Source organism: Tasmannia lanceolata, unplaced genomic scaffold (genome assembly GCF_043159265.1).
Source record: "Tasmannia lanceolata isolate RefF3 unplaced genomic scaffold, GAP_Taslan_0.1 ptg000025l, whole genome shotgun sequence".
Lineage (NCBI taxonomy): Eukaryota > Viridiplantae > Streptophyta > Magnoliopsida > Canellales > Winteraceae > Tasmannia > Tasmannia lanceolata.
This window is the reverse complement of record NW_027518702.1, coordinates 10,685,116-10,708,017: the sequence shown is the minus strand read 5'-3', so window position 1 is coordinate 10,708,017 and position 22,902 is coordinate 10,685,116. Positions and strand designations below refer to the sequence as shown.

General features: G+C 38.9%; 1 protein-coding gene across 5 annotated transcripts; it reads left to right on the top strand.

Annotated features, from left to right (window-relative positions):
• The first annotated feature begins 848 nt into the window (after positions 1-848).
• Positions 849-21,997, top strand: LOC143858118 (synaptonemal complex protein ZEP1-like). Of its 5 annotated transcripts, XR_013238867.1 has the most exons (20): positions 849-1,098; positions 1,210-1,259; positions 1,722-1,929; positions 2,017-2,142; positions 2,401-2,499; positions 2,819-3,495; positions 3,578-3,826; positions 3,912-4,040; positions 4,123-4,191; positions 4,282-4,392; positions 5,239-5,346; positions 5,415-5,525; positions 5,634-5,720; positions 7,563-7,652; positions 7,760-7,867; positions 8,182-8,268; positions 8,388-8,456; positions 10,295-10,392; positions 11,552-11,830; positions 21,734-21,997. XR_013238867.1 is itself a non-coding variant. In XM_077368748.1 (19 exons), exons 1-18 carry the CDS (start codon positions 942-944, stop codon positions 10,388-10,390), a joined length of 2,631 nt encoding a protein of 876 aa, XP_077224863.1. In that variant the 5' UTR covers positions 849-941; the 3' UTR covers positions 10,391-10,392; positions 11,552-11,858. The 5 variants fall into 5 exon arrangements, 3 of the variants coding, with proteins under 3 accessions (XP_077224863.1, XP_077224864.1, XP_077224865.1); XM_077368748.1 differs by lacking the exon at positions 21,734-21,997 and having other exon boundaries at positions 11,552-11,858; XM_077368749.1 differs by lacking the exon at positions 21,734-21,997 and having other exon boundaries at positions 11,545-11,858.
• The last annotated feature ends 905 nt before the right edge of the window (positions 21,998-22,902 follow it).

Here is a 22,902-nt window from a genome sequence, read left to right as displayed (position 1 = left end):
GAGAAGAAAATAGAGTCTCTCTTTTGCTCCAACGCCTCTGCCCATCTGTTACACTAATAAACATGGTGGCAATTAGTTTTTTTGTTTCCCCCTCGTAGGAATGATGCGCCCCCTCTTTAACTTGATTTGACGTCAAAAAGCGTTAAAGTAGCTCAAAATCACGTTAACAGGGGGGGGCGCATAATGCTATTGTGGGAGAGTGTGTGCGTTGGGGGAGCGGGGGCGGGGGCGGGGGTGTGGGGGGCTTCTCTATTCAGAGCTCCATCTTATAAATCTAAGAGCAAGGATCATCTTATCAATTTAGGGCCATTGGATGTGGGCTGGACTTGACCCTCGTGGAGCGACGTGAATGGTGAGACCTCCAATCTTTCTAGTCTCAACTCATTAACATTTGATCTTCTTAATTTCCCAATTGTGGGACCCACCAAAGTTTTTTAAATGATATTCTTGCCCCACTTTCTTCCCCGGGCCAGCCCCTTTTATTGTAAAAAGAGGAGTCACAAACAGACTAGAGGGGATGGCAGGGGGGGTAATAAAATATTGATTCCATATAATAAAAGAAATAAAAATCAGAGAAAATTTAGAGAAAGAAATATTGATTCCAAAGGAAAAATGGCGTAGCCACGTAGGAAGCATCGTGATAGTGAAGTCCATCAGATGAACGGTCTAGATGACAAGGGCGCCATCCTTCATGGCCCACCAAAGTAGAGTAATAAAAGTCAGTGTCATTTTCGTTATTTCTTCTAAAACGAAGGGCTTTTTAACACCCCGACTTAACTGAAAAACCCGCTGGGCGGACACTATAAATAGGCCTTTAGGCGCCTGTTTTCATTTTTCTAAATCACTCCAGTAGGAAGTGAAAGAGAGATCGCAGACGACTCACAGCTTCTTCCTAGGGTTTTCTTATATCTTCCAAAAGCGTTTTTTCATCTTGATTTTCGATGCAGAAGTTAGGGTTTTCATCCATGAAAACATTGGATCAGCTCAGATCCTTCACCGGATCTGCTCAATCAACTGACAAAACCTTTCCCATCTCTTCTCGTGCCACTTCAGATTCCATCTCTTACGGAAGTTTCACAAATCTGAAGCTCACTGCAGGTTTTTTTCTGAACAATTTTTCTCTCTCTGGTTCTTTTTTTTTTTTTTGATAATTTTACTGTGATTTACTGTTTCATGAAGATTCATGTTGTTATTTTGTTCGTTTTCCAGAGAAATTGGTTAAAGAACAAGCTTCTGTGAAAACTGATCTTGAAATGGCGGTAAAATCGGATCTTGTTACTTTTCATCTCTTTTTTTGCCTCGGATTTTGCTCTTTATTGGAGTGTTGTGTTATGATTCTTTTGGATTTATATTTTCCTGAGTTTTCTTTATGATTCTTTTGGATTTAGATTTACACTTGATGTATTTGTGGTTACATTTGATGAATTCTCTTCGAATGTGATTCTGATTTCTCAGTAGTATGAATTCTTCTATTTCGCTTAAAATGTCTTCAGATTTGCTGTGGTTCAGGTCAAATCCCTTTTTTTCATTTTAGTTAGGGTTTGGTAGTTGTTTTGTTTATCTGGATGGAATATTGCGTGGAACATGTGCTTTTCGTTGTTAAATCCACTAATGTGATTGTTTATTTGGACTAAAGCGTATTTTATGAACTTGTACGAAAGGTTTCCTATAAATAATTGTTTAAGCTTCTGATTGGTTAATTATTTTGATGTTTATGTTAGTATGTGAAGCTGAAGAAGTCAGCAGAGCAAATTTCCACACTAGAGGCAAAATTACAGGAAGCGATTAATGAAAATGCAAAACTTAAAGTGAAGCAGAAAGAAGAAGCAAAGCTCTGGAATGGATTAGATTCCAAGCTCTCTTCCACAAAGATGCTATGTGATCAGTTAACTGAAACTCTACAGCACTTGGCTGGTCAGGTTCGAGAAGGTAGGGTTCTTGCCTAAATTGCCTGATTTTTGTATTAGAAGTAATTCTCAGATTCACGATCTAACAAATTAGAAACTCAATTGACAGCGGAGGAAGACAAGAAGTTCTTTGAGGACAAGTTGTCCGAGAGTGCGAAAGCTTTCGATGATATGCAGCTCCAAATGAATGATTTGTCTATGAAGTTGGAGTCTGCTGAAGAAAATATAAAAAGTGGTTAGATTTTCAACATATCCCCTTACGAAAAATCATAGGTTTTTGAATTGATGAAATTGCTTTATTTCTCTCATGACTCTTTGTATGCACAAGCATGCCTTTGTTTGAAGAACAGTTTCTGGTATAGGGAGTAAATAACACTGAATATGTTAAAAATAAAAGAGCAAAAGTTACTCATACAGAACACATTTTATTCAAAATAAGGCAATTGGTAGGTCTATTTTTTCTATTTTAGTATTTCCTTTCTTTTTTCTGCAGGGAAACAAGAGCTGATGGACCTCAGGCAGGAGAAAGAGGAAATGGAAAACTTTTTTGGCGATGAACGTTGTGCCACTGGGACTCTCATAAGTGAAAAGGGTATGAATTTTCCTTTGCTGAGAGCCTGAGATTTTATAAAGCTATTAGGCTATTTAAATGGTGAGGTGTTTGCTGGTTGGTTCAATTTTGGAATTTACCAATCTTTCTAAATGGGAATTTAAAGGCCGTGGTGAAATTGGAAATATATAAAAAGAAATGAGATAACCAAGTAATAGAGTTTTACATCACTGTGAGAAGTTTCAGGTCTTTTACCTGGTTTACTGGTTTATGAGTGTTTATATTTCCTCTTTTATTGTTCACTTCTTAATAAATATTTAAGTGTGAATAAAGAACCTTTTTGTTTTCTTTTTTCATGTAGATGCTGTGATTAAACAGTTTCATGCTACTGTTGAAGAAGATAAAATTGTATTGAGGAGTCTCAATTCCCAGTTGCAAGACGTGAATCATGAGTTAAGCTTAAAAGATGATATCTGCAAATGTCTGAGTGCCACACAAGAGAAGTTGGAGAAAGAAATAAATGTTCTTCAGTCTAGCAATGAAGACTTTGCACAAAAAGTACTCGCATCAGGTCAAGAGATAAAGGTTCTTGAAGATTCAGTACATAACTTAGTGGAAATAATAATTGAGCTGGATAAATACAGTGCGAATGTTTCGAACAATGTTGTTCAGCTGTTCTCTGTGTTTGACACTTGCTACAAGTTGCTTCAACAAGAGAGCAACCTCAGTGCAAACTGCGCTCAACGCCAATTCAATCAACTTCATGATCGATTTCTGCATGTTACATCAGAAAATGATGCCTTCCAATCAGAAATTGAAGTGCTGAAGACTAAGGTGACCGAACTGCAGAAAGTCGAAGAATTTGTGATGGTACAACATGCTGAGGAATGCCGAATAACAGAAGAGAAAGTTCGGAGATTGGAGTCTGAAGCAGAGAGTCTTGTTTCAAAGAAAGTTGAGTTGGAGACATTGGTTACCACATTAGAGGGGAACATCAAACATTTATCAGAAGCTTCCACCCATACTGAAAACCAAATGGTTTGTTGAGCTCTGTTTGTTCATTGAAATAAATGCAGAATGTTACAACCTTGACTAAGTTCATGTTGTTGAAATTTTGCAGCAAGATTTATTGCTGAAAATTTCAAGATTGGAATCCGAGAATCAAGATATTCAAGAAAAGCTGCAATCAACACTACAGGGGAAAGAAGAGGAGATAGAAACACTCCAGGAAGTGATTGCAAAGAGCGACCAGCATGTTGATTCTCTAGAGAATCAAGTCAGCCAGCTATGTGACAATTTAGCTGAGAAGGAACAACTTTTTCTGCAACTTAAGGACAGAGAGAAGGAACTTGAAGAGCAAAGAGCAGAGGTTCAATAAGCAATTAGAGCAATCAATTTTATGGAATTGTTAAGGTTTACAGAAAATTTTAAATCAATCAAATCTGTTGTTCCAGATTAAGGCATCACTTGCCACAGCTGAATCCACACTCACAGATGCAAGAAAGCAATATGATCTGATGCTAGAGGGCAAACAGTTGGAGTTAAGTAAGCATTTAAAGGAAATTTCTCAGAGGAATGATCAGGTACTATTGTATACAATGCATTACTGTTGTTACTTTTAACTTTTAAGTTACTTTTCTTTGAAACTAACCCTGGTCTCTTCAGGCAATTAATGACATCCGAAGGAAGTATGAGGTGGAGAAGCAGGAGATTCTTAATCTTGAGAAAGAAAAGGTCTGCACTTTTTCAAATTGCTATGCATAAATCACATGTATTTTGACTGTTATTTATTCCTCTTCTATTGTTTGAAATTTAAACCTTCAGGCAGAGAAACTTAATGGAGAAATGGAAAAGAAATGTGATGAAAGACTTGCTGAAAGCAAAGAAGAAGCACGCCAATATCTGCAGCGTGTTCAGGAGGAACATGGTGCATTGGTATGTATTAGATTTAGTGGTTTAAAATTAAAGATGGGTCACATATATATATATATATATATATATATATATATATATTTTTTTTTTTTTTTGGATAAGCCAAAAATTTATTGATATTTAAGAAAAAGTACAAAACTCTATAAAAGAAGCTCAAGGGAGCCCCTAATGGAAGATGAACAGGAGCCAACCAAAGTTAAATGTGTGTCTGTTAGATTATATCAAAATAAAAATGTATCTCTACTCATTTACGATGAATCACGTGAAATTTTCTAAAACCTTTAAATATGTGTATGTGAGTGTGCACTTGACCAAATTTAAACAAGGGGGTTAAATGGAATAGAAAGCTAAAAAAAAAAAATGAAATGTAACTCAAAACTAAACATTAAATCAACATGAATAAAACATGTGAAACTATAAATCACTAAAATTTGTAATTCTAATCTGTACCTACATTAACCTTTTCTCCTGAACCTATTATAACCCCACTCCCCACTCTTTCTATACACTTATCGTTCACTTTCGATGAGGCTTATTACATGCTTCATGTTGAATTATAATGACTTTCCACACGTTTTCTCTTTACTTCTTCTTCTTTTTTATAGTTTTTTGCTTCAATTTTACTTTTATAAACCCTTCGCTTCCTGCTTCCACTTCCTGCATTGCTTCTCGCACTCGCTTCCCACTCGGGCAACTATGGTCTGAACTATTTCTATATGCATGTTGTTGATGTGGAAAAAGTTCTGTAGTTATGGTTTTTTTTTCTGACAAATTTATGATGCCAAGTCTGTATGTTTTAAGTTGAAGCTGGACATCAATTGATTTTTAGGCCTCTTCTGCATTTTGCAGATTAGTCGTATCCAGCAAGAACATGAAAAGAAGGAATTGAGTCTTAAGGCTCATCACTATGAAGAGCAACAACGTATCCAGCTACAAGCCGAAAATGAATTGAGGGAGGTACACTTAGGCTAGGTGATTAGTAGTCTTCAGTTCCTTTGATTCTAACTGTTTCTTGTGCAATTTAGAAAACCATACTGATGAGGAAAGACCATGAAGTTCAAGTAAAATCTTTGAAGCATCAACATGAAGACGAGTGCAGAAAACTGCGTGAAGAACTGGATCTCCAGAAGTCAAAGGTATCTATCTATCTATCTATCTATCTATACAGAGAGGGAGAGGGAGGGAGGGAGGGAGGGAGGGAGGGAGGGAGGGACAACCTTAACATATAGTGCTCTGTATCACAGGAAGAAAGGCAGAGAGCTTTGTTACAGTTGCAGTGGAGAGTAATGGATGAAAATCAACATGAAGATGCAGAAGTGAACTCAAAGAAGGTTTAGTACTTAGACCACTTAGTAATTGCATTTCTGATATGATAATGACTTGACATTAAATTGGTATCATAATTTTTATTTTACTTCTTTCTCGTCTACTTTTCAAAGAATTTACCCTGCAATACTGTTGGAACAGTAAACAGATTTATAAGGCAGGCGGTGCTACCACAAACCTCTTTTCAATGATCTCTGACATTATAAACTTATCTTTATCATGTTTTTCACCTTGATGCATGAAATTTTTCTTTGTTTCATACACCATACTAGCTGACTAATGCAACTTGAGTTGGTTACTTTTGTGATGGAAGCTTGAATAAATGAAAAGAGGAGAAAAGAATAAAAGGGAAGGAGAAGAAAAGAGGAAGGTTTTAGGCAAAGTGTTTTGTAAGGGAAAAACCCTCTACATGATTCATATAGGAGGCAATTACTAAGTATAATTAAAGGACAATTATGCCCTTGATAAATACTAAAAAGACAACATGGATATTTATTATTTACCACAAACAATTATAGTACACAATTGCACCTCTAACTCCAACACCCTCCTAAAGTTGGAGCATACATATCTATCATCTGATCTTGGATACAGGTTCACACAATCTAGCTTTCCCATGAGCCTTTGTTAAGAGATCTTCCTACTATTCTCTAGTCTTTACATTAGGAGTAGCAGTAACTTTAGAAGCCACCTTCTCATGAATAAAATGACAATTAGTTTTCTCTGTGGTTGTTCTTTCATGGCAAACAGGGTTGGTTGCAATGTGAATGACAGCTTGGTTGTCTCCATTTAAATTTATTAGAAGAGTGACTTTAATCCCAACTTAGCTAAGAAAGTGCAAATATATAGCACCTCACAAGTGTCACTAGCCATAGCTTTGTACTCTTCTTTGGCACTAGATCTACAACCACATTCTTCTTCCTGTTCTTCTCTTTATGCTCTCTTACAATTTCAAGTGAGGCCTTTGAAAACAAGAATCATGGTGAATACAAGTAGACTCATAATACATAAAGACAAATTAAGGTTAGATGCAAATTAAACGACATTCGTATCTGCATGAAGTAGAAATGGTGTCACAGGATGAATGCCAAGATCATCAAGAAATGGGCAGCATACATAAGCAGAAACATGACGTGAGTGTAAACAGGTGATGAAGGAGTTGGCCTGGCAACCACTTGGCTCTTATTAGCATTCTTATAAGGCAAAGTTTCCTCAGAAATATGTTTATCAGTAAAATTCATGATAAATTGATGATTAGATGTGAAAATACAAATACCATGTCATTTCGCTTTCTAAAGAACACAAAAGATATTTCCAAAAAGATAAAAATATAAGCAAAAAGGAAATAAGTATCTGAATGCTAAATATCTTTTATTTCGCTTTGATGCTATAGTAGGATTGAACTCTGTAAAATTGCGGTTTATTCTTCCTAGGCCTGTAAAAATATGGATACAATAAGAAAAGGACGATATCCTTCACTATTTGTTTCTCATTATCGTTGAAGTTCGAAACTGCAGTGAATGACCTCAATGCCCACTGGACGTATGCTGAAACGAATACCATGAGGAAGTCGACGACAAAACTTCCATAATCTATTATAACACTTGCTTTTACTTCTAACCTCTTCTTTATGTGGTCTCATGTTTGGCTGATTGCAACTGTATGATATGTTCAGATCTTGGCTTTATGATGGGGTTTCAAAGTATATTGTGTACCTTCACTTAATTGGCTCAAAGTCTGAAACTGTGCCTTTTAATTTACAATTTCAAAATAGTGAGAACAAGTATTCTTGGAGGCTAAATAATGATTCTCTGTGTGTTAATTTTAGTGTGAGATTTCTTTTTCAGGAATTCTCTGTTTCGTCAATCAAGATGAGGGATAGTGATGGTCGAAAAGGTGACCAGCTTGCTCTTGTAAAACCACTGAGCCAAGGGAAGGTAGATGGAACACTAAACTATGCTCCCTCTTTAGATAACAATTCTGCATCGTTGCCTAGTTTGAAGTATAATAACCAGCTAAGTATAAGGAGTTGCATACTATATAGGATTTAAATTTTCTAGGAGTGACACGCACACCTGCTGCAAATTTATTGAAGAAAAATGAGAAAGGAAACACCGAAAGTCCAGCCAATATTCCTAAGCACAGTAAGAAGGTGATCTTACCCCTGCCTCCCCCTCCTTTTCTTCTTCTTCTTCTTCTTCTTCTTCTTCTTCTTCTCTCTCTCTCTCTCTCTCTCTCTCTCTCTCTCTCTCTCTACACACACACACACACACTTGTGTTTGCCAATTATATGGTATTTGCTTATCATAAATCCATATTAAGTGAAAGTACTAATGGAATTTGGACTGTCATTTTTTTATTACTTCTCTAGTGATATTTTAAATATTCATTATAACTCTAAAACAGTTTTGGAACATTTGGTCAAGACATGCCCTCATTCCTGGTTTTGGAGTTTCTTTGTGGCAGGTAACACGCCATGAATATGAAGTCGAAACCTCCAATGGGAGAACAATTACAAAGCGTAGAAAAACTAAGAGTACTGTTATGTTTGGGGTACACGCTCATCTGGAGCCTAATACCTTTATTTGAAAGATCACTAATTATTTATTCACATAAAGAAAGAAAAACTTATTATTGGATCTCTTGCTTCATGTTGCATTATGTACTATCAGGATCCTACAACACATAAGAGACTGAACGCGAAGAACACCAAGACCAGCAAAGATGTCATGAAACAGAAGGTATGGAAGTAATGTTTAAGGATCCAAATTCTTTAAATTTTCTTAGACAATTTCTCAAATTGTACTTCTCTTTCTTACAAATATCAGTCATTTATTTGCTGGGAGAACACCTTAAAATTTCATGACATATTGCTATATTATTACCATAGAGGTTCCTTAAAAAATACCATGGAGTTCTACTGCCCATGTGATGTTTACCAAGACCAGTGAATTTATTATTTGATGGTTTGATCATGTTCCCTCTCAGAACTTGGCAGCGTGTTTAGATTTTTATAGAGTAATGCTCAGATCATGATGTATTGCTATATTATTACCATAGAGGTTCCTTAAAAATTGACCTCAGGGTTGAACTACCCAAATTATGTTTTACCAATATCGTTACCTTTCAAAAAAAAATAAAAAATTATGTTTTACCAAGACCAGTGAATTAATTGTTCGATGAGTTAGAAGTGTGTTTAGATTTTTATGGAGTAATGCTCAGATCATTTTCAATGAACTATAAGGTAATTTGGTTATATAGTCATGTAATTGTTTGGCTTACACAATCCTCGGTCAAGATAGAATGGTACCATCTTTTGGTAGATTAAAGTCAAAATATTAGATTATAAGATTTTATCATGGACTAACAGATTGGATCCTTCATTCATAGTTCATTGGTGTATATTCTTAAAGCTATGTAACGTCAAAAATGTACACAGTTTATGACTGTCTTGAAGGTTTGTACTGTATGACAAAATGTGATTTATCTTCATAGATTTACATGAATTAATCATTCTGCATCCCAATCAGCTAATGCTAACTTGAGAGTTGAGATATAGATAATTAAAAATGCAGAATTGTTGAAAGAACAAACTATTAGAGCCTCATCACTCAAGGTTATTGTTATTATTGAAAGAAATGAAAAAATCTTATCTAAAATATAACGTGACTAAAGTATCAACTTAGGTTAAATACCATAACTATAGAAAATGAAAACCAGAGCTGATGTTTGGGATTCTTTGTGACACTTTGCTATCTTATCACTGTTGGATCATAGAAACCTTGATAAGGCGCAACTATTCATGATAAATTCAGCCATAGTAAATCCCTAAAGCTTCTCGCGTGAGATTTTCTCCTCATCGGGTAACGAGAACCCCTAGGGTTCTAATAAAATGATTAAAAATTGGGAGAAATGGGATTGGACGAGCACTAAAATTTAAAATTGTAATGAGGATCAATGCAAAAGGAAAACTTACTAGGAATGAGTCGCATGGGAAATGACATCTTCAGGGAAATTTTGGAGTCAAAAGATATTTGAAAGATGTGAGCAATTCCATTGGGGATGTCTTTTTTAGTTCCATAATGATGTTGTGGCTGATGGATACAAATAAATGAAAATATTAGAATGGAAACAAGTGAAAAATGGATCCCTCATATACAAGAATTAGTTGTTAAAAAATTAAAATATCCTCAGCATTCAGGCAATGCAGGGGATTTAATATCCAATATGTGCTCTTAACTAGTCTTCTACAAAGTCAGGCAATGCATCAACAGTTTGCAAAATTTTAGAATTGAGAAAATATAGCACAACAAAAATAAAATGGGGAATTCAAATTTAGTCATAACAATGTAGATTTGGACTAAAAATACTAACATAAATAAACCTCTTTGAAATGGTTGTTTAAGATGACATAAATGAATGATTGTCTTGTAATCAACTACCGTTCTTCAGGTTGATGTATTTAGTAAGAAACTTCAGCTGACATAACAATATGCTCATTTATAGTTCGATGGTGTTCAGATATTTGCTCTTCATCTGGTCTTTCATTTACATGTCACAACTTATTTATCCTATTCAGGTGATCAAGGAAGGTCGTTCACCCCACAATATAGGTGATTTGTTTTCGGAGGGGTCCCTGAATCCTTACAATGATGATCCGTATGCATTTGATTAAAGGTATTTGCAAGTTATCTTTTCCAATGCTCATGCTTTAAAGATCATTTTTATTCATTCTGAAGCTGGGGAAAGTCTGGCTGAATTCAACAATAAATTTGAATTCCTATCTGGCCGAAAATTCTTTGGAATGAGCTAGGCACTTTGTTGTCTACAAATCTAACTTTCCTTCTGCTGCGTATTATGTCACATAATGTTTATCGTCTTTATCATATGGTGGCTTTAATTTCATGCATTCCTAGAAATGTTTTTTGAATGAGCTAGGTACATTTACTGTGGAGGATAAATTTTCTCAAGCTCTAAAGGCATATAATTTATAAGTAGGCCGATAGATAAAGTTTGGCATTTTGATAAGTTTCTTAGACTATTTAATCTCTACTATGGTTTTGTTTCATAAAAGCATTTTTGTTTTAAAAACTGATATTATTTCAGGAAAACATTATTTATTTTATGATGTTTCTTGTTATTCGATAGCAAATAGTGATTTACACTTAGTAACGATCATGCATTACCAAAAAAATAACATGTAACGACTGGTATTGATGAAGAGACTAAACTTCGGTTGAGAAAAATCAACTATTGTATTAACCCACTTTGGTTAATATATTGAAAGAAAATTGTGTGACTGAAATCTTATTCATGTAATGATGCAAATCTACTATAAACATAGGGTCTTCACCTATTGCAAGAAATATAGCTAATGTTGAGTCCAGAATAAGGGTCTACTCATCATCCTAAAAGTTTATATGGCTGCAAACTTTAACGTATTCTTTTGTTATGAAGGCTCCATAACATATATCACATTTAACTTCATTACATTATGCCACACTATAGGATATACATTAACTCTGTATCTAAATGTACATCAATATAAGTTTTGTGATATTTAAGGGCATTCTTGAAAGCAACACCTCTTTTCTCGTATGTGTGACTTTTTTGAACTTAAAATACCATTCCATAGATCAAGAGGTTGATGGAAGGAAACAAAAGATGTTACACTGTAAATATACCATCATACCATGTTAGATTTTATGTATTACTGCCACAAAGATCACAAGCCACAAGTCTATCAAAGGAGTTCTAAGTTGGTAACTTTGAAATTTGTTTAAGGACATTGATCATGAAGAGAATGAATAATTTCTCAAACTTCTTAAGTTTTCAGGGATCAAACAGTGAGAGATGCAACATTGGACTCTGAGGAATACCAACTTGATTCTGAAAATTACTCCCTGGTTTAAGGTCCTTGCCTGATGTAGTACAAGCCCACTGTTTAAACTCTGTACTTTTACCACATGTAAATAGATTCTGTGAAAGGTGCAAGTAAATTGGACACACACAGGTGCTCAGCCGGTCGGGCCCACTCATGCTAGCCTCACACCTCCCTGGTCCTAGTTGAGATGAACGGCCTATACAAGCATCACATAGTACAACACTGCATAAGGTACAAGATATCCTGCCTTTTTGTCTTCCTTCTTGTGAATGTCTAAATAAGAGGATTTGGCTATTCAAATATCAGTGTCTGCTGTGAACTTGCTTTTTCAGAGCAAGTTTAGAAGGGGGAGGAAAAAAAAATTAGGTGTGCAACTTGGGTCGATTTTTGGGAATTTGGGTTGAGCTTTTACCATAAAATTGGGTCAGGTTTGGGTTGATTCCAATTCAATTTTTAGCAAAAACTCAGCCCGACCTGACCCAAGTTGCACCCCTAGAAAAATGAATCGAGCCAATGTCCGAGTAGCAGATAGGCGATGGAGCAAATACTCATTGGATGATTCTAACCCTCTTATTTGTGGGCAGAAAGAGAAAATAATTATAAAAAAAACAATGGTTTGCACTTATTAGAAATTTCTTACAATTTTGAGGCTTAGAATTGTCCAATTGGAGAGGATTTTGATGAATGGCCTATCCATAGCAAGGCCTAACAAATCCATGGTTTGAATCTTAGAACAAGTTGGCCCTACTTATACCTAACCTAGATGAAACTTCATGTCGACTCCTTAGTCATAAGATCACTCCTTAGTCATAAGATCAGCTAAACCTCATTTGGCCACCCCACGGGCAACCATTCATGGCCATTATGGAGAAATATGTTAGTAGGATCCTAAAGAGGAAAGCACTTAGACAATTCACTTTGAGCCAAAAAGTAAAAAGAAATTCTTTTTAGCAGGCAAGGGCTCGCCCAATAGTGCGCTAGCGTTGGCAAAAACTCATTTCCCCCTCCAATCTCTTGTTCTTCTCACTAGTCTGTGCTAGCATTCGCAAAATCTCCTTCCCCCCTCCAATACCTTGTTCTTTTCACTGCTCTACTCATAGAGCTGGAACCACTTAGATTTATGCTGTCTTCTCTTTCATCTCCTTTTACCTTTTGCCATTCACCATAGCCGGCAATTAGTCTTCCTCCCCTGTCCACCCCTCTCTACCCACTACACTTCTCTTTGCTCCAACAAAAAAAAATAAAAAATCATCTGTCTTGTTTCCGTCAGGCTAGATTGTAGCAACTTTATCCTCTGGCAAAGTCCACTTCTTCCAATTTTACGTTGCCTTGACTTATACAAGCTAGTCGATGGATCCACTCCCCATCTCCCTTCCTCAGATAGATCCATATCTACCCCAATCTCGACGTGCCAAACTTGGGAACGATTCGATCAAGCACTGCTCAGTTAGCTCAATGCCACCAGGACTGAATCACTCTTAGCACAAGTTGTCCATGGAGTCTACGTTCTCGTCTCAATCCACAGCACGGGTTGTCCTTCTCCGTAGTTAACAGCAAGATTTGCGCCAAGGCTCTCTCTCTCTCTCTCTCTCTCTCTCAACGACTGGCGATGCTTTGGACATCGCCCAATGTACCATTTTTACTTCGATTTGGTAATGGATGCATTGACCGGGCCAAACACCCTCTTATGATGGATTCAAGACCACCATCTCTATATGGTCTTCCCTTGCCTCCTTCAATGAGCTTTACTCTCTTTCCCTCAATAATTAACTTTTTCTTAAATGCACAACTTAACTCATTCAAGAAACAATCCGCTCGACAAGCTTTGTGGTAGAGCATGGTCGTTCATGCTATCTAAATCACGGTCTTCGTGATCGATGTCCCTCTCATGTTTGTGGCTTCTCTAACCCATGAGCTCCTCCTGCCACTCCTCAATAGGGCGTCCTTGGCCCTCCTGCTCCTGCTCTTACTTTGTATCGTGTCATTTGTCAACTCTGTACTTGATGCGGTCATGAAACACACACTGCTATAAACGGGTTTGGTTCCACATTTCAGAATGATTCTCTCTCTCAATCATTCGCCACAATGAACCTTGGGAGCATGGATCAACATTGGTCCTCTTATATTGGTGCAACCAACAAGATGACCCCAACCATTATAAATCTTCACAATCAAGTCGATTACATGGTAACTCTTTTGCTTGCACAATCTGGCGTGCGCTTCATCCTAGCAATGTGCATGCATAATCTGCACCCCTTGACCCCCCCCCCCCCCCCCCCCCCCCACGCCCACGCCCACTCCCCAACACACACCACACACACACGCGCGCACACGCACAAAAAAAAAAGAACTAGCATAATCATTTAGGACATCCATGGATCATAACTTGCGACAATTGGCCAAATCCAATACCATTTCTCAATCTTATTTTTCTTCTAAGAAGAATTTATGTTTTAGTTATTTGTTGGAGAACGCTATGAACTTACTTTTGCCCTTGTCTGCACCTTTTGAATTGCTGCTTTCAGACTTGTAGGGCCTTGCTTTTTGTTTAGGTGATTATGGATACAAATTCTATTTATTGAGTATTCTCTATTTCATGGATAATTTTGTTATTCCTTAAGAGTGATATAATTGAACTCTTGTTTGCGGCCAAATCCAGCTATGATGGGTTATGAAATTTTGGTTGTACTTGGCTTTTTTTTTTTTTTTTTTTTTTGAATGGTAAAGAATTATATTAAAAGAATAAATAACCGAGGGATTAGTCCGGCGGCGATCGAGAAGATCAATGTACAACTGAAATGGGGGAATACAAAAATACAACAAAAATAACATCAAAGAGGAAGAAAATCAACACTACTTGTTGGTGTTACTTGTTACCCACTACTTGTCCCATATAACAAATCTAAATTAGATCCATGCATAGGCCTTGTTACCCACTACTTGTCCCATAAAACAAATATAGACTAGATCGATGCATAAGCGATGTATCTTCATTGGTTATGGGATCAATCACAAAGGTTACAAATGCTTGGATCCCCTCTCTAGCCATGTTTATATCTCTCGCCATATTTGCTTTGATGAATCTTCTTTGCAATTTGAAGGTCTTTCCCTTGTCACACCATCATTCCCCCATCCCTCACCCCAATCTACCAATTTTGCACGTAACCTCAATCCCTCGCCACCCCTCTCCCCTCTCCCCTCTCTCCTTTGGTTGCAATCTCACCTACTACTAATCCAATCACTTACGTAATTGGGTTATACACGGTAATTGTTGGAGAATTCGAGGGTACTTGGGTTATACATGGTAATTGTTGGAGAATTCGAGGGTACTGTTTGTGATAGAAAACAGAAACTAAGGACTGTTGCTTCAAGGCGTGATATTACTTTCCTTAAGACAAGATTCGCCCCTACCAGTAGTGTGCAAAGGGGATCCCCGAATTGCCTCCAATATACAATGAAGCCTAGTAGGGAAGCCCTACTAACGTTTGATGACGTCTCGCACTAGCGGAATCAAACCCGAAATGCCCTTCAGAAATTTCAAGCCTTAGAGAAATTTTTAGATACCGTTTCTGCAGAAAAATAGTATCTAGAATAATAAAACAAAAGAAAACAATATGTAGAAATACTTGGGGAATTTGTAAGAATGTAGAAGTGTGTTTAGAATCTGTCAGAATAGCAGACGGAAATTGGTAATTCGATTATGTTATTAAATGACCGAATTATGCACATTTTACAGACCACCAGGTGTCTTTTCAGTGTGTAAAACACCTCTACAGGACACCTTTCCAAAATGATTGAAATCTGACCGTTAGATCGCACCCATTTGATATTGAACGGTCCTGATCGATCTTAGAGGTGACTGTTGGTTTGAGTAAAATCTCTCTCCAACCCCGTCATCGTTAGATCAATTATCTATGGTGCGGATCGCACCCCCTTGGCTCTTGATCGTTGGGGGAAGGGACACAACCCATTTGATCACACTCCTTGACCGTTGGAGTTCTAGGCCCGAGCCGAAGCCCAACCCAACCGAACCATTCGGCATTTGGCTTGATAGGCCTACGAACCATTTGGCCCACCCATCCGACCGGTCCACCTTCATCTTGATCCAACGGTCCAGATCAAATCTGGAAAAATTAAAGGCTCTAATCGCTCCTATGCGCCAATAAAGCGCCACTATGCGCCCTATAGCCCATTGCCCACGCCGCGCGCACGCGCGTGCGAACGGTGCGTTGCCCCGTCCCGCGGGTCCAACCGTGGGTTCAACCCAATGTGCAATCAACAAGTATTAGAGAAGTGTAGTGCTTTATAAGCTCTTCTCTTTCCTTTCTCTCATTCGGTACGGGACTATCTTTTCAACTACACTTCTACATCCTTTTGTAAAAGCAAATCTTTCCAAGAAAACATTTTCTTTTTCCCAAACGCTTTTGATAAAACATTTTCCAAAACACTAAAACATGAAAAATACATGATTTTGAAAAAAACCAAAACCACTAACAATCCCCCACCATTTTCAAAATCAAAGAAAAATTTCTCATCAGGCTTGGAAATCTTATGCATAGATGAAGGTATATCTCGATTTGAACCTTTACTTAGTGAAGACACATCAAAGTTAACCAGAATTGTATAGTAGACGTATCTTTGAACTAGCTGTTTTATTTGGTTAACCGGACACTTCTCACACACAAGATTTCACCTCTTTGGGCAATTTTTAAAAACCGACACATGTACTGGCCTTATGTCTATATCTTGGTTTCATGAGCGCTCTAGAGACTAGCCAGGTCTCATAGGAAGCGGCACCACTCCCACACTCACATAGGTAGGTTTATCAAGAGTGCCCCTTGTAACTAAAACACTCAAACACTATGTTATAAGCCTATTAAGAGTTTAAATACCCAGTCTTCTCCTTTTAAACATTACAAGTACCAAGCACTTTACCTTGGGATGGCAAATAAAACAGATTATAGTGCTTGCAATCACTCCATATGATGTACTTTGACTCATTGAACTCAAGAGTTGATGTTTATTCAAGTGTTGAGTTGAAGTTTCATCATTGGTGACTATTGGTTAATGGCTTTAACCCCATCCCTAATGATGTTTTACAGACCAGATCTCTTGCAAGAGCTTTAGTGAATGGATCAGCCAAATTCTGGCTCGATCTCACAAAATCAATAGTTACTACTCCTTTAGTAAGTAACTATCTTATAGAACTATGTCTAAGTCCTATATGTCTGGACTTACCATTATAAACACGATTATATGTCCTTGATAGTGTGGCCTAACTATCACAATGGACATAAATCGATGGCATTGGTTTAGGCAATAACGGAATTTCCAATAACAAATTCCGAAGCCATTCCGCCTCTTTACAGCATGCTGCCAGAGCTATAAACTCTGCTTCTGTAGTTGAAGTTGTTATGCATGTCTGTTTCTTAGAGGCCCAGGAGACAGCTCCCCCACCAAGGGTGAAAATCCACCCACTGGTCGATAAATGGTCGATACGCTCAGTTATCCAACTAGCATAAGTGTATCCTTCTATTACAGATGCAAAGTGCGCCTAAAAAAGCGACATTATGCGCCCTATAGCCCATTGCCCACGCCGTGCGCGCTTGTGCAAACGGTACGTTGCATCGTCCCGCGGGTCCAACCCAATGTGCAATCAACAAGTATTAGAGAAGTGTAGTGCTTTATAAGCCCTTCTCTTTCCTTTCTCTCATTCGGTACGGGACTATCTTTTCAACTACACTTCTACGTCCTTTTGTAAAAGCAAATATTTCAAGAAAACATTTTCTTTTTCCCAAACGCTTTTGATAAAACATTTTCCAAAACACTAAAACATGAAAAATACATGATTTTGAAAAAACCAAAATCACTAACAAATTTCACATCAGTACTCTCCAAACCAGATTAAGCATGAGGCCCCTATCAATGGAAGCCCAATAATTCTTACATAAATGGATTCTCCAGGCTTTTGAAGGGCCCATTATGATTAAAAAAAAACTAATCTAATCTACCAGAGAAAGGAAAATAAGTGAATATTAGAGTAATGATTTCACGTTGGTTTTTCAGCTGAACGTCTAGATATGACAAGTAGTGAAGCATTTAACCTCCAAACTTTGATGTGCTGTGATGTGAGTTAAGAAGGCTTCAACTACAACTCTACAAGAATAAAGAGAAAAGTATAGAATGTAGGTGCAAGTTTCGAGGAATTACGGATTTCGGCACCTTTTAAAACAAGAATTAAACACGGGCGATTCTTCAAAATCGGGTGGTAAAAAGACCATGATACCCTTCTTACCCTTCTGACATCATCAGGACCAAGATGGAGTCCTCGTATGTTGGTCCTCATCATTCACCTTTTTAGTATCTTACTATTTTCTTTTGGAGAGAAAATCTCCTGTATTTAATGCATGAGACCACATTTACGTTTGGCGCACTGCACGAGGCTTCTTTTGGTTCGTCTCAATGTGTATTTGAACCAACAGAAGCTTGGCTTTGTTTGGACCCTGGCCATCGAAAATAACTGCAGACAGAAGGATACTTGACACGTCGTAAAAAAACTTTTTCGAACGGTGGCGCCTTTATTTACAGCTGATTTGGGTTGGATTTGAAATTTCCTTTTGAACCTACAGTCCCTTGGGTTCGTTTAAATCTTGGCCATCGCCAATATGCATAGACGGTCGGATCCACAACACGTGGACATCAATATGGAACGATGACGTTTTCTAATAATATCTCATCTCTGTATGAGATTCCGCCAGCGTACCCTTGAATTCTGCCGGCGTACACCCTATTTCTGCCAGCGTGCCCCTTAATATTCCGGCGGCGTACTCTAGAATCTGACGGCGTACTCTATACGTTAGGAACAGATGTTTGAACCCAGAAAATCCGACGGCGTACTTGATATCTTTGAACGATGGGTGTTTCTTGAATCCGACGTACTTGATATTCCGGCAGCGTACTCTAGAATCCGGCGGTGTTCTCAGCCAAAAGAGATGTGAGAAATAATAAAATATTCAATAACGTCGTTGTTCTAAGCCAAAAGAGACATATTCAATAACGTTACCGTTGTAAACCAAAAGAGAAGTGAGGACCAAAAGAGAAGTATTCAATAACGTTACTGTTCTAAGCCGAAAGAGAAGTGAGAAAAGATTCTAATACAAAAGAGACGTATTCAATAACGTTACCGTTGTAAGCCAAAAGAGAAGTGAGGACCAAAAGAGAACTGAAAGATTCTAAGCCAAAAGAGACGTATTCAATAACGTTACCGTTCTAAGCCAAAAGTGAAGTGAGAAAAGATTCTAATCCAAAAGAGACGTATTCAATAACTTTACCGTTCTAAGCCAAAAGATACATGAGGACCAAAAGATAAGTGAAGATTATAAGCCAAAAGAGACGTATTCAATAACGTTACCGTTCTAAGCCAAAAGAGAAGTGAGGACCAAAAGAGAAGTGAAAAGATTCTAAGCCAAAAGCGATGTATTCAATAACGCTATCATTCTATGACAAAAGAGAAGTGAGAAAAGATTCTAATCTAAAAGAGACTATTCAATAACGTTACCGTTCTAAGCCAAAAGAGAAGTGAAAATATTATAAGCCAAAAGAGAAGTGAAAAGATTCTAAGCCAAAAGAGACGTATTCAATAACGTTACTATTCTAAGCCAAAAGAGAAGTGAGAAAAGATAATGATTGACTTTGGGTTGTCAGCGTTGCAAAAAGTTTTCCAACACGTGTCAAGCATCCATCCGTCTCCAGTTATTTCCGACGGCTAAGATAGAAACTGTTGGATTATGTAACTTGCCTAAGGGCATTTAGGACTTTGTACATTCTTTTATGTTTTAATATAAAGATATGAGTCAGGGAGAGATAACCCTAACTCATTTATTTTCTCTGTCTAAACTTTCGGTTAACATGGTATCAGAGCCTTAGGGTTTTCTGATCCCTAAGGTTCTCTATCAGCCTCCATCTTCTCCGCCACCGCCACCCCCACCCCTCTAGTCGCGAAACCCTAAACCCAACTCCGGGCCAAGTTTCATCCGAGGCACACCGGCCCGCTGTTCCTCCTGAGAAGGAGTCGTTCTCTCCGAGCCGAAGGCACCAGGCCCTCCCTCCCTCCCTCTCGCCCGCCACGTTTCTCCTCCCCTGCGCATAGCTCTTGGTCCTGTACCCCCGCGCAGCAACACCCCCTCCCCACATTTTCTACCCAGGGCGGAAATTATTTTCCAAGAACGAGGATTTGCACCCCCCCCAAAAATTTTCCAGGAAAATATTTTCTCACCAACTCGAAAAACCTTTTTCAGGACTGAGGATTTTCACCCCCTAGGAAAATATTTTCTGACCCCCCCCCCCCCCTCACAAAATCACTTTCCTAGAAATAAGTTTCCAGGGCTGTGTTTCGCCTCGCATTAGATTTTTTTTTTCCAGCCCCCAATTCCTAGGTTTGTTGGTAAGCCTCACACCCCAAGTTTTTCAACCCACATCATTTTTTCTCCTCTTCCTTTCATCCCTTGGTAAACCCTACCACTCTTTTCTCCCTGTTATTATGTGTTAGATCTTCATCTCTTACCCTACTTTGATTCTAGTTTGTCTTTGCGGCTCCCCTCTGTGCCTCATGGCTTCCCTCTTGTCAAGCTTCGTCGATGCCCGTCATTCTTGGAGCCGCGTCTAGCTTTCTTGGTGTATCCTAGTTTGCCCACCTATTCTGTTATCTCATGTTATTCGTCTTGGTTTGGATTGTCTGTTTCTTTCTTGCTTGTTGTTATGGAGGAGGTGCTTGACAATGCTTCCACAGGAGTGGCTCCTGGCGTTTGTCCGACACCCTATTTGGCGTCTTCTTCGTCATCCTCTCTCTCTCTCTCTGTGGATGGATCATTCCCACTACTGTTAAGTTGGATGGGGCAAACTACGTTACTTGGAAAGCAACCGTCGAGAAGTATCTTATTGCTCCGTGGGAAAGCCCACTCCATTCGTCGTGATCCTCCTCCTATGACGGATCCCACCTTTGATCGATGGGAACAAGAGGATGTTCTTGTTTGACCCTTCTGTGGCAGAGTATGGCCCCTCACGTCTCTGGGCCCTTAATGCTTCTGCCTACTGCGAAACGGATCTGGGATCAGGTTACTCTTCTTTACTCTGGCGTGGCAAACATTAGTCGGATCTGCTCTAACTATTCTGAGTGGGTGCGTTTCCGCCGTGGTGATCTTCCTCTTGCCACCCATTACAGCCAATTCGTTGGCCTCTGTCAACAGCCTGATGTTTACATGTCGCTTACCATGGATCTCACAGAGGCTGCCCGTCAAAGGGATCAGATCCGTGTTGTGCAGTACCTTGAGAGTTTTGGTGCAGAGTACATGCATCTTCGTCAGCAGATTATTGGTTATGGCGCTACCTTCCCTTACTGAGGTTTACTCCCGCGTCCAGCAGTGCTCTCCTGGTGATCCAGTGATATCTGTTCCTATTGATGGTTTTGCTCTCGCGACCTATGATGGCAGTACTCGCCCGCCTCGTGGTGGAGCCTCCTCTGGTCGTGGCCGTGCTGGCCGTGGTGGTGGTTGTTCTGGTGGTGGCCGTGGCCGTTCTTTTTGCACTCACTGTTAGCGCGAGGGACATTATATTGACCATTGCTATACCCTGCATCCCGAGCTTCGTCAGGCACGCTCGGCTCACATAGGTGCTACTACTGCTTCGGCTTCAGATTATGCTCCCTTTGCTTCTGTTCCTGCACCAGCTGATTCCACCTATACATTATCCCGTGCCGATTATGAGGAGTTCCAGCGTCTGCGGCTCAGTTCTCGTCCTTCCTCTGCAGGTTTCGCCCAGCCAAGTAGTTCACCCACTACCCTTCTATCTAGCTCAGGGTCATGGATCATTGACTCTGGCGCCTCCAATCACCTGACTGGTAACTCTTCTCAGCTTCATTCTTTTCGCTCTTTCTCGTCTCCCTCTCAGTCTATCACCCTTGCTGATGGGTCCACTACACCTATCACTGGTGTTGGTCATATCTCCCCTCATCCTGCTCTTACCTTATCTTCTGTTTTATGTGTACCAAAATCACCATTTAGTTTACTTTCAGTTAGCCAAATTACTAAATCTCTTCACTGTTCCGTCTCATTTTTTCCATCTTACTGTTTGTTTCAGGATCTCTTGACTGGGAAGACGATTGGAACGGGTCGTGAGGTAGATGGACTCTATCATCTTGACTGCTGGCCGCCTACTATCTTACATAGCTCTGTGGATACATTTCAGTGGCATTGTCGTCTGGGGCATCCTTCACTTCAGCGGTGGCAGCAGACTTCTCTAGTTCCCGGACCTTTTTCTAGTTTTCAGTGCGAGTCCTGTGAACTCGGAAAGCACCGTCGTGTGTCGTTTCCGTCCAGGATCATTAGTCGAGTGTCTAGTCCATTTGAATTAGTCCATTATGATGTATGGGGACCCTTTAGGGTCGCGTCTAGTACTGGCTTTCAGTATTTTATTGTGTTTATTGATGACTTCTCATGCATGACCTGGTTATATTTACTGAAGAGTCGATCCGACGTGTTCTTTGCTTTTCGCACATTTCATTCTGAAATTAAGAATCAATATAATTGCAATATTAAATGTCTTCGTACTGACAATGCTCGAGAATATTTTTCTGATACTGTGGGACCCGATCCCGCGAGAGGGGTGGTGGCGCGAGAGCCGCCACGCACTATCTCTTGGTCTCTCGTACCCACGCGATTGGCGTGTGCCTTTTATTATTAATTTTAATTCATCTTTTATGTGAACTTGGGATCACTAAGGCAATCCGAATTCCACACAAAAGAGACTGACAGAGTCGCCACCTAGATGTGGGATCTAGGACCCATAATTAACCAGAAATCTAGACTCGCTACCTGGTTACAAGAATGGAAGGTATGGGGATTTATCCACCACATGCACCATTCCTGCCCGATAATCGGTCTTCAATTCCAAAAGTTAACTCTTTTAAATTCATTTTTAATGGCTCATTCAACTCTCTGTTAATGTGCTATCTATGTGACATGCATCCTATGATCTAATTTCAATGTGAATCCTAAATGTGTATCTTGATTTCTTAATTGGTTTGGATTCAATCTAAGTGAAAGTTCTCCTAAAATTCTAATTTCATGGAAAATCCTAAGTGATTTGATTGTTTCAACAGTTTTAAAAGTGATTAGCCCGAGTCCTCAGATGATCTGGTATTCATCCAAAGAAGCCTACGTATCCCCGCCTCCACGAGAATCAAGGCAACGTAGTTCTTCGCGCCTATTCTAAGCTAGGATGCCTAAGACACCCAGACTTCTATCCTA